The 19,140-nt window shown below is 39.0% G+C and overlaps 1 protein-coding gene across 1 annotated transcript in view; it reads left to right on the top strand.

Moving 5' to 3' along the window:
* Nucleotides 1-19,140, top strand: part of DIP-lambda (Dpr-interacting protein lambda) — an 85,275-nt gene that overhangs the window by 48,515 nt on the left and 17,620 nt on the right. The window contains exons 5-6 of the mRNA XM_067769112.1: nt 5,392-5,511; nt 9,501-9,674. Coding sequence (XP_067625213.1) covers nt 5,392-5,511; nt 9,501-9,674 — 294 coding nt within the window. The remainder of the gene's footprint in view (nt 1-5,391; nt 5,512-9,500; nt 9,675-19,140) is intronic.

Below are 19,140 nucleotides of genomic sequence, written 5' to 3'. Positions count from 1 at the left end.
GCTAATAAGCTCCCTTTCCACAGATCTCCACCTTTCAGTAGTCAGTTGTCGGAAAGGACTGCTACGATCAACCAGCGCCACAGTCAGTAACTGCTTTGCCACATCACTCATATTCTCGGGAAAAGCAGGAGTCTTAGTGTTATCTCCCTTTGGCACCTCCGAGAAAGCCGGAGTCTTCGCGTTAACTCCCTTTAGTGCCTCCGAGAAAGCCGGAGCCTTAGCGTTATCTCCCTTTGGCTTATCTCCTACTGCCTTAATTGGAACTTCCCCCTGACTCGCAGCTTTCGAGGTGGTTGCTACCTCGCTATTGGAGCCCATCTGTCTTACAGCTTTGGGCCTACTTGTCTTGTCTATGCGACTGCCCTGCCTCGCGGCTCTAGGACTGGGTCCTTTCTGCCTCTTGAAAGCAGGCTTGTCGCCTTCCGCCGAACGATGCCTCTTCATTCTGCCATTCTTCCTCCTCGTACCGGTTGCAGAACCGGGGGTTTCTCGCAGCAACCCTTTGGAACTGCCTTCGACCTACTTCTAGCGCTTCATGGGCCCATTCCAAGCGCTCGATCTCCACTTCTGTTGGGTCGACCCCTGCTCGCAAGCGTTGTACAATTCTGAGTGATGCACGGTACTGCGAGAGAGCTCTTTTACTTCCTTTGCTCCGAACCCTTCTCCACTCTTCTACCCCGTTTTCATTTGTCTGCTTCTCCAACACGGAGTTCATTGAATCAGAATTACTTTCGCTCCCCGAGTCCGACGCATCGCTTAATTCGTATTTGCCGTCCTTGGATTGCAACTCAGTCCTCCTCTTTACATCGTCCTTATTACAGTCAGGTAATGAGTCGTTCATCTTGGTCGTACGACCACCTGCCCGACAAGGCGGGCTCAGCGGTCCAGTATTATATATGGGGAAAGAACCGTACGCAACAGCAGCGCCCCCTACTGTGGTAAGGCCATTAATACTTCCTGAGGTGGCCCGGTAGCGGGAAGGCTCCGTTCGAATACAGCCGAATTTATCCCCTGGCTGCAAATCGTCCAATAGGCACGATCCGCATAACACCCTGTATTAAGGGGTTGGCAGTTCTTGGTCACCGACATCCCGCCGCCCTCGTATGAGGCGAAACGGCGTAGATGTTAGTCCTAAGCAGCTCCGCCTCATGGTCGGGCGCTATGGAGTTCGGCTAAGCCCTCACACCAACGACAAGGTGCCTACCCTAGTGAGACCGGACTCAGAGAAAAAATATTGTTGTTGTTGTTGTTGTGGCACTGCTTCGCCCCACCCAATAGATGGGACCGATCACAAATTTTCATCAATATTCTCTAACGGCAGTTCAAGGAATCTTGCTGTTTCAACAGGGGTAGACCATAATGTGAGGGGTGTTATAGGCGTTGGTTCCACATAACAATTAAAGATATGGTTGGTGTCATGTGGGGACACATTGCAAGCAGGGCATAAATTTTGTATGTCGGTGTTGATTCTGGATAGGTAAGCGTTTAACATGTTAAAATATCCAGATCGAAGTTGAGCTAGAGAGACTCGCGTTCCTCTGGAAGGTGTGCGTTCCTCTTCCGCAAGTTTTGGGTACTCTTTTTTGAGTACTGGATTCACCGGGCAATTCCTGGCATAAAGGTCCGACGCCTGTTTGTAGAGTTCACTGAGGACCTGCTTGTGTTGGCTGTTCTGAAAGCAGTATTTTGACAGTCCTGTAGCTTCTTCCAGTGTGTAGTTTTTAGGCTTGGCGACCATATAGGGGACGCGTAGCTTGCAATCGGCTGGCCAATTGCTTTGCAAGTGGTAATGAGCGTTTCTTTGTCTTTTCCCTAAGTATTGCCAGCAAGAGATTTGAGGATTTTGTTACGGCTCTGGAGGTATCCGTTTATTCTGTTACAAAGCTCAGCGATCTGTGGGCCTGGGCCTGTGGTCATTATTGTGCAGTCATCGGCGTAGGAAACGATAGTAACTCCTTCTGGTGGCGAAGGTAGCTTTGATATGTAGAAGTTAAACAAAAGTGGGGATAAGACACCACCCTGTGGCACCCCTTGTTTAATTCTTCTTGGTTTTGATATTTCGTTTCTAAATTTCATAAATGTTTGCCGACCACCCAGATAATTTGCGGTCCACCTTTTAAGACATGGGGGAACGGTAGACCCTTCCAGGTCTTGCAGTAACGTGTCATGGTTGACCGTATCAAAAGCTTTTGATAGGTCTAGCGCAACGAGTAGTGTCCTATGGTGGGGGTTTTGATTTAAACCGCAATTTATCTAGGTGCTAATGGCATTTAGCGCGGGGGTGGTGCTATGAAGTTTTCTGAAGCCATGCTGATGACAGGCTATCTGCAAATTTGCTTTGAAGTAGGGGAGATAAATGGCTTCAAGCGTCTTGGCTACTGGCGATAGGAGAGATATTGGGCGATATGACTCTCCTATGGTAGCTGGTTTCCCAGGCCTTAGGATCAGGACCACCTTGGCCATTTTCTATGTTTTGGGAATCACGAAGATGGAAAGGGAGAGGTTGAAGACATGCGCTAAATATTTGAAACCCTCTTTCCCTAGGCTTTTAAGCATCGGCATGGCTATGCCGTCTGGGCCCACTGCTTGGGATGGTTTAGCATGACCGATGGCATCCTCAACCTCTTTGGCGGTGATGGTAATTGGAGACGCGCTGAATTTATGCTTATGTGCGTGTCTGTTGTCCCTCCGTTTAACTTTATCGACCGTAGAATGCATTATGTATTGTCGGCAGAAAGCACTCGCGCATTTTTTCGCACCCGTCAGCACTTTATCGGCAAAGGCGGTGGACATTTTGTCATTGTGCTTATACGGATTCGATAGGAACTTTACGGTGGACCAAATCTTACCTACACCGGCAGAGAGATTACAGCCGCTTAGATGCTCCTCCCATTTCGCCCGCTTGTGTTCATCCACAAGCAATCTGATGTGTTGGTTTATGTCCCTTATTTGGGGGTCGCCGGGATCGAGCTGTCTTATAAGGTCACGTTCTCTCGCTAAATTTGCCGCCTCCGCCGGAAAGTGAGGCCGAATTTCGGGAATTCTACTAGCGGGAATGAAACGAGCCGGGCGGATTCAATGACCTTGCGGAAAGCACGCTCCCCTTGGCGAGCATCAGTCGGGATAGGGAGGGCAGCAAAGCGTTTGTCTGTAAAGGATTTGTATTCGCCCCATTTTCCTTTTTTAAAGTTTATGAAAGTGCGTTTTTCTGTGACGATGAAGTCGGCGGTACGCTAGAGCGAAATAAGTATATGCAGGTGGTCGAATGCCAATAGTACCATCGGCTGCCAGTTGAAGCAGTTTACGAGTCCTGCGCTCACGATTGATATATCCGGCGAACTGTGACAGCTTCCTACCATACGTTTCGTCTCCGTTTATTGTGTAGAGCTTCGTTTCTTCTATTTGATCCGCCAACATCTCACCCCTACTATTTGTCTGCAGAGAAGATCTCGCTGTGAGTTTAGTCTCTTGAATCGCAGCAATGCGGATGTTGTGCCGCTTCATGAAATCGACTATCTCCGTGATCTTCCCTGTTAATCCATTGCAGTTTAACTGCAGAATTCTGAAGAGCAATGGGGAGCCACAAAAGAATTATAAAAGTTACGTGGACGTCGGGTTTTGGGATCTACTCCAGAACAACCTGTCCGATGCAACCATCGGACACTGATAAGAGTATGACCGTCCTAAAAAGATTATTTTCCGGCAGACGCAGCAAAACCATTTCTCAGGACCGGGGTTAGGAGACGGGCCCGGATTGGATTCGATACCTTACCGGAGCAAGTGAATATGGAGCAGTCCCACTGCATGGAGCTGCTGGGAGGATGACAATTTGTGGGAGGAATGCAACAAATTAAATGGAGTTACACTGAAATGACAGTCCTTGGTCGGGAAAAATCCCGAGTCGCTCCGGTACATAGAACCGACTGCCTTGGGAAGCGAGAGAAAAAAAGAGAAAAAATGTAGTTTTTGGTCGTATTTTTTGTAATTTCCTTCATCAATTTGTCGCAAGTTTTTCAGGAACCGAATTGTGAAAAAATTTAATAAAGGAAGAATAGGGGAAACTTGAGAAAGGACTCAAAAAGAGAGAGACAAATAAAGTTATAGTTATATGAATATAGAGAGATAGAAATAGTGGGATCGAAGAAAGGAGAAGGAGAGACGCCTAGAGGGGGACAGACAGAAAAAGGAAAGGATAGAAAATAAGGAGAAGGATAAAGATACACGTGGAGAGAAAAACGAGAGACATGTGCGAAGAAAAGGAAGAAGAAATGAGCAAGGGGACAGAGGAGGGAGCGGGAGAGAAGGAGAGGGTTAGGTGAAGTAGCTGTTGGGCGCTAATCGTTTTTTACACTATCCATTGGTTTTTTGGTAACCCTTGCCCTCCCATTTCATTCTTCCATACCCACTTTTTCATTAAATTCTCGAAAAAATGTTAACGTTACTCTAAATAACATAATTTTTAAACACATTTAATATATTTCTTTATGATATGCTAGATAATTATTGAGTTATAACAGTTTTATTTATAACAATAGTTTTCTCAGTTGAATATTTATTAAGTTACTTGTGAATGCTTCTATTTGTATATTCACCTTACTTTCTTTCTTAATTCTTCTTATGATAGATTTCTTCAATGGCACAATCGGATATCTTTGACAATGTCTTTACTTCTTGATATCTTGATTTTTTGGCACTTAACTTTCTTTGTCACTTTGTATAATGAAATAGTTTCTTGGCAATTCTATTGGTATTCCTGCTCGGGCGCCATACTATATTGGACAACTTGAACACAAACGACATTAATACCTTTTTTTTGTCAAGCAAAACACCCTCCTTAAGTACCTTCGTCGGTCGACGCTTACGTAGCATACGAAATTCAGCATGCGGTTAAACTCCTGTTCTATCCTGTTCTGTAAGGTACATTCAAGTACCGCTGATGTTGCGGTTGTACTGATGTATGCGGAGACTGTGTATAGTAACGAACTTTTTACGCTACGTGTGGGAATATTGTATATCAAGCCTGTACTTGTGTGCGTTTTTACAAAGCATATCTGTCTAATTATACAAATAGGAGACCATCCTTCTTAAAGTGGTTCTGGATTAACCAAGTAACTACTTTTGACCAAGCTAACCTCAAAATGCAAAAGTTAGCTACGCCAATATGAAGCAGATTCGTTACATACAAAGAGTTCATTAAATAACGAGCACCTACCTACAAATACACTGTTCAATCCACTATGACTCTACTAGAAGTAATGGACTCCTTTTTGTTTGATTTTTTTTTTTTTTTGTATCTCTTAAGTAAATTTGTTAAATCATTGTAATCAAAACAAACCAATATGACTTTTACAACAAATCCTCTTAACAATACTTAAACTTATCTCGTTACAGTTGCACCATCAATTAAGGCTGTCAATCAGTTGCTAGGCGCACCGGTTGAACGTGAAATTACACTCGAATGCATTGTGGAGGTGTATCCAAAGCCACTTAATGGCTGGTATCGAAATGAAGGTAATGTATCTCTAATTAAACACTACTCACCTCCTATTAACTTATATTTAAGTGTAATATGTATGTACTTATGTAGTTACAATTGTTAAGTAACAGTTGTAGCAGTGTTCGTACTAGAATCAACGTAATTGGTGTAATCGCCGGTCCTTTCTCATGCAATTCTGTAAGTTCCTTTTTATTTTCATTTTTTTGTGTTGAGCAGAGCTCACAGAGTATATTAACTTTGATTGCATAACGGTTGGTTGTACAGGTATAAAGGAATCGAGATAGATATAGACTTCCATATATCAAAATCATCAGTATCGAAAAAAAATTCGATTTAGCCATGTCCGTCCGTCCGTCCGTCCGTCCGTCCGTCTGCCCGTTAATACGATAACTTGAGTAAATTTTGAAGTATCTTGATGAAATTTGGTACGTAGGTTCCTGGGCACTCATCTCAGATCGCTATTTAAAATGAACGATATCCACTGTAACCGACTAGCACTGTAAAATAATTTTTGTCAAATTGTTGTGCTGGGATGAATTGCCTAATAAATACAAATACAAATACAAATACAAATATCGGACAATAACCACGCCCACTTTTTCGATATCGAAAATTTCGAAAAATCGAAAAAGTGCGATAATTCATTACCAAATACGCATTAAGCGATGAAACTTGGTAGGAGAGTTGAGCTTATGACGCAGAATAGAAAACTAGTAAAATTTTGGACAATGGGCGTGGCACCGCCCACTTTTAAATGAAGAAAATTTAGAAGTTTTGCAAGCTGTAATTTGGCAGTCGTTGAAGATATCATGATGAAATTTGGCAGGAACGTTATTCTTATTACTTTATGTCTGCTTAATAAAAATTAGCAAAATAGGAGAACGACCACGCCCACTTTTAAAAAATTTTTTTTTTAAATTCAAATTTTAAAAGAAAAGTTAATATCTTTACAGCATATAAGTAAATTATGCCAACATTCAACTCCAGTAATAATATGGTGCAAAAAAATACAAAAATAAAAGAAAATTTCAAAATGGGCGAGGCTTCGCCCTTTTTCATTTAATTTGTCTAGGATGCTTGTAATACCATAAGTCGAACAAAAATTAACCAATCCTTGTGAAATTTGGTAGAGGCTTAGCTTCTAGGACGATAACTGTTTTCTGTGAAAAAGGGCGAAATCGGTTGAAGCCACGCCCAGTTTTTATACACAGTCGACCGTCTGTCCTTCCGCTCGGCCGTTAACGCGATAACTTGAGCAAAAATCGATATATCTTTATTAACCTCAGTTCGCGTACTTATCTGAACTCACTTTGTATTGGTATAAAAAATTGCCGAAATCCGACTATGACCACGCCCACTTTTTCGATATCAAAAATTACGAAAAATGAAAAAAATGCCATAATTATATACCAAATACGAAAAAATGGATGAAACATGGTAACTGTATTGGTCTATTGACGCAAAATATAACTTTAGAAAAAAACTTGGAAAAATGGGTGTGACACCTGCCATATTAAGTAGAAGAAAATGAAAAAGTTTTGCAGGGCGAAATCAAAATCCCTTGGAATCTTGGAAGGAATACTGTACGTGGTATTACATATATAAATAAACTAGCGGTACCCGACAGATGATGTTCTGGATCACCCTGGTCCACATTTTGGTAGATATCTCGAAAACGCCTTCACATATACAACTAAGGGCCACTCCCTTTTAAAACCCTTATTAATACCTTTAATTTGATACCCATATCGTACAAACACATTCTAGAGTCACCCCTGGTCCACGTTTATGGCGATATCTCAAAAAGGCGGTCACATATAGAACTAAGGCCCACTCCTTTTTAAAATACTCATTAACACCTTTCATTTGATACCCATATCGTACAAACAAATTCTAGAGTCACCCCTGGTCCACCTTTATGTCGATATCTCGAAAAGGCATCCACCTATAGAACTAAGGCCCACGCCTTTTTAAAATACTCATTAACACCTTTCATTTGATACCCATATCGTACAAAAAAATTCTAGAGTCACCCCTGGCCCACCTTTATGGCGATATCTCGAAAAGGCATCCACCCATAGAACTAAGGCCCGCTCCCTTTTAAAATATTCATTAACACCTTTCATTTGATACCCATATCATATAAACAAATTCTAGAGTCACCCCTGGTCCACCTTTATGTCGATATCTCGAAAAGGCATCCACCTATAGAACTAAGGCCCACGCCCTTTTAAAATACTCATTAACACCTTTCATTTGATACCCATATCGTACAAACAAATTGTAGAGTCACCCCTGGTCCACCTTTATGGCGATATCTCGAAAAGGCGTCCACCTATAGAACTAAGGTCCACACCCTTTTAAAATATTCATTAACACCTTTCATTTGATATCCATATCGTACACAAAAGTTCTAGAGTCACCCCTGGCCCACCTAAATGGCGACATCTCGAAAAGGCATCCACCTATAGAACTAACGCCCACTGCCTTTTAAAATACTCATTAACACCTTTCATTTGATACCCATATCGTATAAACAAATTCTAGAGTCACCCCTGTTCCACCTTTATGTCGATATCTCGAAAAGGCATCCACCTATAGAACTAAGGCCCACGCCCTTTTAAAATACTCATTAACACCTTTCATTTGATACCCATATCGTACAAACAAATTGTAGAGTCACCCCTGGTCCACCTTTATGGCGATATCTCGAAAAGGCGTCCACCTATAGAACTAAGGTCCACACCCTTTTAAAATACTCATTAACACCTTTCATTTGATATCCATATCGTACACAAAAGTTCTAGAGCCACCCCTGGCCCACCTAAATGGCGACATCTCGAAAAGGCATCCACCTATAGAACTAAGGCCCACTGCCTTTTAAAATACTCATTAACACCTTTCATTTGATACCCATATCGTACAAACAAATTCTAGAGTCACCCCTGGTCCACCTTTATGGCGATATCTCGAAAAGGCGTCCACCCATAGAACAAAGGCCCACTCCCTTTTAAAAGACTTATTACACTTTTCGTTTGACACCCATATTGTACAAACGCATTCTAGAGTCAACCCAGGTCCACTTTTATAACGATATTCCGAAAAGGCTTCCACCTATAGAACTAAGGCCCACTCCCTTTTAAAATACTCATTAGCACCTTTCATTTGATACCCATATTGTACAAACGCATTCTAGAGTCACCCCTGGTCCACGTTTATGTCGATATCCCGAAAAGGCGTCCACCCATAGAACAAAGGCCCACTCCCTTTTAAAACACTTATTACACTTTTCGTTTGACACCCATATTGTACAAACGCATTCTAGAGTCAACCCAGGTCCACTTTTATAACGATATTCCGAAAAGGCGTCCACCTATAGAACTAAGGCCCACTCCCTTTTAAAATACTCATTAACACCTTTCATTTGATACTCATATCGTACAAACAAATTCTAGAGTCACTCCTGGTCCATCTTTATGGCGATATCTCGAAAAGGCGTCCATCTATAGAACTTAGGCCCACGCTCTTTTAAAATACTCATTAATACCTTTTATTTGATACCCATATCGTACAAAATAAATTCTAGAGTCACCCCTGGTCCACCTTTATGGCGATATCTCGAAAAGACGTCCACCTATAGAACTTAGGCCCACTCCCTTTTAAATTATCATTAACACATTTCATTTGATACCCATATCGTACAAACAAATTCTCGAGTCAGGCCTGGTCCACCTTTATGGCGATATCCCTAAATGGCGTCCATCTATAGATCTATGGCCCACTTCCTCTTAAAATACTCTTTAGTACCTTCCATTTGATACACATGTCATACAAACACATTCCAGGGTTACCCTAGGTTCCTTTTACAACATGGTGATTTGCCTTACTTTGTCTCCACAGCTCTCAACTGAGTATATAATGTTCGGTTACACCCGAACTTTGCCTTCCTTACTTGTTTTCTTTTGCCTTTTATCAACTCTATGACTACGAATGCTTTGGATAGGTAACTTGAAACTGCACAATAGTAACAAATATAACATATCAGAGGCCATGATTAACTTGTACACGTGGCATATCAACCTGACAATACGTCATCTGACAAAGGCTGACTTTGGTGCCTACAGTTGTTCCAGCGTAAACACGTTGGGTAAAGGCGAAGCGCGGATACGATTGCAAGGTATATATAAATGTATTTATGTATATATATGTAGAAAAGTACGTACGAGTTTTTGTAAAGGGTGTTTATTAAGCGAAATAAAATTCTAAAAAAAGATGCTAGAAACTATTTTTAAAGGGCATCTAAAATTTCGAGTGCTAATTCGTTTTCTGGATCCGTGCACTCTGCAGATCACAATATTTTTAAATTAGAAAAAAAAAAAATTATTTAAAATGTTTAAAGAATTTTGAAGGTCCCCCTAATAAACAAAATTTAGAATTAAAATTTTTCTCAGTGCTACAATATTTTTGAAAAATTGTTTGGTGTCCATTTGTTAGTGTAAATTAGTATTGTACCGAAATGTATTGGCTTCATTCATATGGAAGTGCTTTTACTTTGCACTTTCATATAAATTTCAGGCACTTTCATATGAATCGCATGAAATTTCATTTTTTTTTTTTTGTATTCAAAGTGTGAATTTTTATCTGTGCCTATTCTTCAGGGCAAAACAAAAACAAGTAAAGGTGGTCTAAGTTCGGGTGTAACCGAACATTATATACTCAGCGTGAGGTTCAATTGTAAATTTCATTTCAGATAAATTACTTTTCTACATAACACGTGGCACCGCCCGTTAAAAAATAAAATCTCTCCCCATTTCCTCTTACAATAAAGCTTGATAAGTGAAATATCATTGATTCAAAACTATTTTTTGCTAAATTATAACTTATTATTCTAGTCTACGACGCTTTTAAACTTGTTTTATATCTAAGTTGCCGTGGGCTTTAACCGATCCCGTCCATTTTTACTAGAAATATTTTCTGCTATAAGGAAAATCTATATATAAAAATAAGTACACATTTTTGGTGTTACTTTATAACTTGAGACCGCCTCCACCAAATTCAACCAAATTTCTACGGTACATTTGGGCTATCATGTGATGGTTTCTGTAAAGCTTGATTGAATTTGATCGAGCGGTTCATGAAATATATCACATCAAGCTACGGCTACGTTTCATACCAACAGATGATTCTTATTTGCATATTTGCGTTATTTCATGAAATGGGATAGGTGGTGCTTATTTCTATTTTGCATTATTCAATGGAATTGACGTTTCTAGAATTATAATTTGAGGTTCGGCATTTCTCAAGTGAAACCCAAACGAAAAAAAGAAGTCATTTGTTTTGTTTTGTTGTTTTTTTCATAAAAACTGGAAAAAAAATGAACTGGAATTAAGTAAATTCGGTATATGCTGTGCTTTAATTTGGTGAGTAATGTCCCACTAAATTTATTAAGTGTGATTTTGTTGTGTCAAAGAAACAACATTGTAATAGAATTGCGTTGCTTTTCTTCAGAAACAACTATGAATACATTTGAAATAATCTTGGAAATTGCTTACCGACTGCATTCTGATGAAGATGTCATACATTTCGCATCGGCAAATTCATTTTTGGCTGGGATTTTTGCAACAAGAATTCTAGAGTATCGAGTTCATCGCATTTTTTACAACGAAGCGCTGATGCATTATTTCGGTCAAAATTTAGTTTTCTCGAAATCAAAACCCGACATTCTGCAAATTTCAACTGGTTCTTTTCAAATGGTAGCTTCCTTACTGAAAATTTACAATATATCTTCATTACACAACTGTCCCAACAAATAACGGTTCGGCGCAACGTGTTCAATCTTCTTTCACGACGAGAAATCACTTATTGGGTAACGAATATACAGAATCTTTGACTGTTGCGATTCAACTTGCAAATTTATGACTACCAAATCTGATAGCCATAAGATTTACATATACAATGTTTCTTCGAAATACGGATGAAGTCAGCATTAGAAACATTCGCCCACCTGTTTTTAAATCAATATCTCTACAAATATTTGGTAACCTAACCCATGGATCCCTCGAGTTCAACGAATATATTCACCAGCGTCCCGAAAATTGTTGTTCCTACACACTTACTAACTTTTTTACTCTGGAGCCTTAAGAATAAAAAAATAAAAAAATAAAAAGTAATGAAGAAATGTATTTATAATGTGTTGAACTCATTCATCTGCATCTGATCGAGTTTTCTTAGACAAGAGTATGAACAATAAAGATGGCTGCCATTTTGGCAATAGGGATTTTCAGATACAATGGAAAGAGATACACCACAACACAACATATCTGGCACATCGTACTTCCGGTGTATATTGACATTAGGTCTTCTTTTTATGAACTATGGAGAATCAACACGTGTGTTCAATATTTATGTAGTTTTCAATTCATAATTGAGTATTTCTTCATTTTCAATTGAATTAATATCAATATTTATAATACATTGGGAATTCCTTCTATAAGTATGTCGTATCGTTGAACAAAAAATTAAGTAGAAAATTGTGGCAATGATGTATCATGTTTTTCTCTTCAATTTTATTTTTTCAAATGTTCTTTCTTCGTTCATTTTACAGAATACATTTAGTGATTTCAACTTTTTCAATTTCAATTTTTTGCACTGTTTGTATTTTCGTTTTTTCTATTGGACATATACGTGTGGGTGTATATCTACCGCGCATTTTTTGTTTGCACATGTGCTTTTCTTAAATTTAATTTCTTGCATTGAACATGGAGTTTGAGTGAATTTTTTTCCTTTCTCTTGAAGAAAATGCCTCGAGCCAGACGTCAAAATATCGGTCGACGTACGCGTAGTGCTAACAGAATGTTACTTCAAAGAAGAGCGCAAAGTATTCATGACCTATCACAACAAAATGAAATACGACGTGAACGATATGCACGAAATAGATCTGCAGAACCACAGCGGCAAAGAAATCCAAAACGACCAAGACAAACACGACGTCGTGTTCTTGAAAATATGTATCGTGCTTCTTTTAATTACGATCCACAAATTGATTACAGTATGCATGGATATATTGGATTAATGAGTGCGACATGTCCGCATTGTGAAGCTGCTAAGTGTCTGGGTGAAACGGCTGGCATGTGTTGTGCTAATGGCAAAGTGAAATTGCCGGCATTTGAAACTCCACCTGATCCATTGCACTCATTGATTTTGGAGGATCACCAATGTCGAAGCATTTTATGAATCATATACAAGAATACCATAAATCATTTCAAATTACTTCTTCTGGTGCTACACAAATTATAAGAGACAATTTTATGCCGACATTTAAGGTGATTACTTCATTTGGAATATCTAATTGTTATGTAGATCTGAGTAACAGTTTCTACAATGTTTTTAAGGATTCTGATCCAATATCAAATTACACTGCATACGTGTTACAGATTCAAGGTCAGATTTATCATCGAACGGGTGCACTGTTACCATTTCCTGATGCTAACCTTCAATTTTTGCAAATATATTGTGACGAATATTAGCAACACTAAGGGATACTATCATCTCTAAGCCGATTCTAAGCACTGACTTGTATGCACATCAATAGATAAATCATTATGTCTACACATATGTACGTACACGCAGCGGAGAAGAGACGCACAAACACATGAAGATATCTTATCTGAGATGCTCCCAAAGTATGCAATTATAATTGTGGAAGTGGCGCTAACAAATGAGAAGCTATACACGTGCATCTGTAGTTATAATTATATGGCAGTAACTAAGTAAATTCTGGAAGAGCCTAGAAGTATGCAAACGAGAAATTACAGAGTATAAAAGCAGCAACAGTAGAGGCGCGACAATCAGTCTGATTCAAGCAAGCGATTAGTTGCGAAGTATAAGTGTTACTGTGAAGTACTTTAATAAAGGCCATCTTGCATTATTAAATAGTGTAGTTATTTATTCAACAGTTTAGTGATTCGAACGTTAGCAGAAGATTTGCAAATAAGGGGAATTGCAGTAAATTCGTTACAATATTTTATCGGAGATGAAAATCGTGAGTTGGATGAACGTTGCACAATTGGCTCACATACAAAGCGAGCGATTATTTGCGATCTCCAAAGATTTTTTCATCAAAACAATGAATTGGTGAAGTTTTTCAAAACCGCTCTCGATCGTATGCCACCTGATAATCACAAAATCATAATCAGAGCCGATAAACCGCCTTCTGGTGGAATAATGCAAATGTGAATGATATCGGGGGTCTGACGATATTACCAGCTTCTTATATTGGTAGTCCACGCCACATGCACGAATATGCACAAGATGCTATATCATATGTTCGAAAATACGTCCGACCAGATCTTCTCATCACTTTTACGTGTAATCCCATGTGGAGCGATATAAAAAATAATTTGTTCAACGGTCAGTCACCAACAGATCGATACGATGTTACAGCACGAGTATTCCCGCAAAAATTGAAGGCACTGATGGATTTAATTGTGAAATGAAGCGTTTTTGGAAAGGTACAATGTTGGATGTACTCGATTGAATGGCAAAAAAGAGGTTTGCCACGCGCACACATATTGATATGGCTGGTACGTAAAATAACACCGGACGAGATTGATACCGTCATATTAGCCGAAATACCAGATCAATCCATCGATCCAGAATTATTTGAAGTGGTAAAAAAAAAACATGTTTCACGGTCCATGCGGTGAAATAAATATGAATTCACCATGTATGATCGATGGGAAATGTTCAAAGCGGTATCCGAGAGCATTAATTTCCGATACCATAACAGGCAATGACGGCTATCCATTGTCTTGACGTCGATCAATTGAAAATAATCGTAAAACGGCGATTAAAAGAGTGCGCAATCAAGACATCGAAGTTGACAATCGTTGGGTCATGCCATATTCACCGATATTGTCAAAAGTTTTTCAGGCTCACATAAATATTGAGTACTGTAACTCAGTAAAGTCTATCAAATACATTTGTAAATATGTGAATAAAGGAAGTGATATGGCTGCTTTCTAGAGTAGATGGTGAAAATAAGAATGATGAAATCACTCAATATCAAATGGGGCGATACATAAGCAGTAATGAAGCAGTTTAGCGTATCTTTTCGTTTCTTTTGCACGAAAGACATCCTGATGTCGTCCATTTGGCAGTTCAACGAGTTTATTTCACTACTGAGAATGTACAGCAGAGAGCAGAACAACCACCAGCAACTATTTTGAATGCTTTTTTTTCAATTGTGTGAAATCGACACATTTGCCAGAAATTGTATATACACATGTTGATATACCGCAATATTACACCTGGAATGCATCATCGAAAAATTTTCAAACGGCGTAAACACGGAACAGCAGTTGATGGTCATCCAGGTATTTTCCAAACAGGTGCCTTGGGCAGGATGTATACGGTACATCCCAACAATGCTGAATGTTTCTATTTGCGAATGTTGTTGGTAAAGGTTCGAGGACCAAAATCATTTCAGGATTTAAAAACAGTTCACGGTCATTTTTTCAGACATATCGCGAAGCATGTCAGCTCTTGCATTTGTTAGAAGATGACACTCATTCGGACGCAACACTTCATGATGCACCGATTTCATCTCTTCCACAGCAAATACGAATGCTTCTTCTTATACCGCGAATCCCACTGATACCAACAGACATGCCATTTGAATTCAAACGTTTGCAATTTCCAGTGCGCCTGTCATTTGCTATGTCAGTCAACAAGGCGCAAGGACAAACGCTTCGAGTATGCGGATTGAATTTGGAGGAGCCGTGCTTTTCCCAGACGGAACAATGTAGTGTATCCAAATGTTTTGGATTAAGAATTGAAATAAAGATTGAAAAAACTCTATGATATTTTATTCTTTTTCCAATATTTCTATTGGTGTAGCGAAGCACACCGGCGTCCCGCTAGTACGTGTACGTGTACCGAAACATAGAAAATTGCTTAGTCATAAAAAAGGCGGTGCCACGCCCATTTTTTTAAATTTGAAGTTTTTCCTATTTATTGTTATAAATCCACTTGGGAAATGAAATACCATTTATATAAAGCTCTTTTTTGAAAAGATATAGCTTATTTTATTCGTCCACGACCCTTTTAAAAATCTTTTGTATAAAAGGCATGGTCCTTAACCGATTTCGTTAATTTTTCTTCAAAGCATTCCTTATAGTAAAGGCAACCTCTCTGCCGAATTTTGTTACAATAGGTTTAACAATTTTTGATTTATGATTAATAATATTTGTAAAATTGATTTTATCACAAGAGGGCGGTGCCACGCCCATTTATTTTTTTTTTTTATTTCTATGAAGAGTCTCAATATCAGTCCACACGACAAATTTCAATATTCTATGTTTATTATTTACTAAATTATCAGGTTTTTGTGTTTTCCAAAATTTTTTATATATAAAAAGTGGGCGTGGTTATCATCCGATTTCGCGCATTTTCTATACCAATCTATTCTGTGTCCAGATAAGCAAGTGTACCAAATTCGGTGAAGATATCTCCATATTTACTCAAGTTATCGTGCTAACGGACGGACGTACGGACATGGCCCAATCTAATTTTTTTCGATACTGATGATTTTGATATATGGAAGTCTATATCTATCTAGATTCCTTTATACCTGTACAACCAATCATTATCCAATCAAAGTTAATATACTCTGTGTGCAAAGCACGCTGAGTATAACAAAAGTGCTATAAATGTATAAATGCCTCAAGGTGCACAAAAGAGAGCACAGGTCTAGTTTAGACTGGTGGATTTATAGTAGATACGTGGCCCTTTCGGTATTGTTTGGAACGCTTTTATTCATGCTCAAGCCATACTTGATAAAAATATCGACTAAAATAGTTCAAACTTTCACCGAAAAATTTGTTTCGAAACTGACCATTAGCACTTATGAAACACTTATAGACAAAGCAATGTAATTCCTAGAACTATTGGCAGATCATGCTCTAGAAACCTAGTTTTCGGTGATTGTTCCCTCAAAAAAGGTGCCCTTTAAAAGATGCAAAGAGCTGCTTTCGCTGTGATTATGAGTGCAATGAGTTAAATCTGAGTTTGGCAAGGATTTCCTCGAAATAGATTGCAAAAGCTTTGGCGACACATTTTCGGCCACATTTGAGTTTTTTGAAGTAAATGCATACATATGTGTAAGCATGCATGTATATGGGTATCTAAATCCAATCCAACATATGCATAGCAGTAATGAAGGGGATCATATGAGCCCCAATTCAGACAACCTACATAGTACAATGAGTATCTATTATACTTTCTTTTGCCATTACATGAGCGCTATAAATCAATAGGGATTTTTTGAATAGCGAACAGTGACATGGCTAAGTGAACCGACGACGACAGCGGCAATGACAATTAGGGCGAGAGCGAGCAAGAGCATAAATGGATATTGGTGACTCAACGTAAGCGGGATCATGAATACTACTTAATAAGGGAACGGTTACCCTGCAAAAATCGCGAGTACTCCATGCATGCATGTATGGAGTACTCGCTATGGACCAACCGAGTACTCCAAAATTAACCACAACTCATACAAAAAATATGGTCCAATTAACATTGCGATGTCCTAGGACGGGACCATATACTCCAGCTCCGCATTACATCAGAGTAATCCATGGAGTACCCACAGTCCAATAAACATCGTGTAGTGATTACAATCGTTAAAAACGAGCAATGATCGGCTTACAATATGTTCGTGTAGAAATATGAGTTGGTCCATTTCTGCATTACAGTGGAGTACAATGGTAAGTACTCCAGTGGACCACATGATCCAACGATTTTTGCAGGGTATAGGGAGTTGACACAATATATCCTGCAAACTCGAATAGCCAACCAATACAGTGTATGCTTGCTGCTAATATTAAAGTTTGCTATTCACAGATAGATAAACCACTTAGAGGACAGATACGATGGATACGCGCGGACCAATCCATTCTTTGATAGCGAGCTATTGTTTTGCAAAAATTGAAGCATCGAATCTGAGATACACACCTAGCGCGATTGTATTGGTGCGTATGTATGTGTGTTTGTATAGTTGATTGTGAAATGCAATAGTCACAAGTAAAATATCACATACAAGCACACATATATACACACTCATGCAGGGCTTTAAACAGCATGTACTACATCCTCAATGAAGTATGGCACAATTTGGTGAAAAGTTTCTTTTTCATTTTCATCCTAGACAGCCGTTCAGCAATAGATCTACATCTACATATATCCGGTTGCCAAAGCAGCAAACTCATCTTTTGCCATAAAACAATGAAATGAAATCTCTTCACGTATATTCTAATACTAATAAACTATTTAATGTGTTTAATGCCGTAGGGATTTTCATTTCATTTCGTTGTCGTTTGTCGATGCATGAGAAACCCTAAAAATCTGACGAACAAGCAAATAAACTAACAAAGGAAATCACAAAGCCAAGCGCAAACATTATTGTACGTACATATGTATGTATGTACCAAAAGTGGAACATATGTTCCTATATATTCAGTATATGAGGAACATCTGTGGTGGGCTAAAATAACTTATGTACAGTGGGTCACAATGCAAATCTGTGGTGTAAAAATAAATGGAACTTATAGGGCCAAACTATGTTTGATGCCGGGACACTTTGCGCCGCAGTATTCAAATTGATAGTCACCACTATATAATACCAAATATTTTATAAAGGCATTCAGGTTACTGTCACTCACTTGAAGTGATAAAATCCTCTTATATGATAGGAATTTCGGCTAATGCGAGAAAAAATTACTGGTTGCGTCAAACATATTGTAACGAATTTTGGGAATTTCTAATTATTTTGCACCTTCTGCTAACGTTCGAATCGCTGAAAATTCAAATATTCAGTATGCCAAATTTTGAGCTATATGCGTGTATATGTGTGAGTAACAACTTCTGCTCTTAGCTGATGACAACGTGATGTGTGATTGTTTCTCTTTCTTCTTTGGTCTGATCTGCTGACTACCTATGTGTATGTGAAATAATTTCTCCGCCCCAAGATGCTGGTTAGGTGTATGTGCGGCTTCTTGTTTTGATGTGTACTTGTACATTAGTGTGGCTACTTGCTTTATTGTTGTTATGCATTTATTTAGTAGCAGCATAGTGATGCTAGAAATGCTAATATTCGCCACAGTATTTTTCCCATAATCAGAGGATCTCCAATGTACTACCAGCGCATCCAGAACCGGTTTGCTTCTCTCTAGTTTGCATCGGTTCAATTCAAAGTTATTTTCATCTTACAAATTTTAAGCAAACTGTTCCCCTCTTTATGGGTTGGGATGGAAAATGCCTAGTGCACCATAATTGCTCCGGTCGCATCGACTCTGTGTCCGTAAACAGCTATCGTATTACTTCAAGCCGATGTTCCATGTTTTTGGTTTTATAAGAGCCTTCTAATGGTCCTGCGCCAACGTCCTGCTCTTTTGCTCTGAGTATAGTTTCTACAACGTTGCTGCTTTGTCTCCACTGTTCTGGGCTCTACAGCATTTTTGTTGTAACATTAGCCGTGTTTTTTTTACACGTATATACGTTTACTTAGATAATACTTAGGAGACCCATCTAGCGGCAACTAGCTACAGAACATGTACCGAAAAGCGCAGACACAAACCTCTGGT

Source organism: Eurosta solidaginis, chromosome 2 (genome assembly GCF_040869045.1).
Source record: "Eurosta solidaginis isolate ZX-2024a chromosome 2, ASM4086904v1, whole genome shotgun sequence".
Lineage (NCBI taxonomy): Eukaryota > Metazoa > Arthropoda > Insecta > Diptera > Tephritidae > Eurosta > Eurosta solidaginis.
Note: the sequence above shows the minus strand (reverse complement) of the source record. Positions and strands in the feature narration are given on the sequence as shown.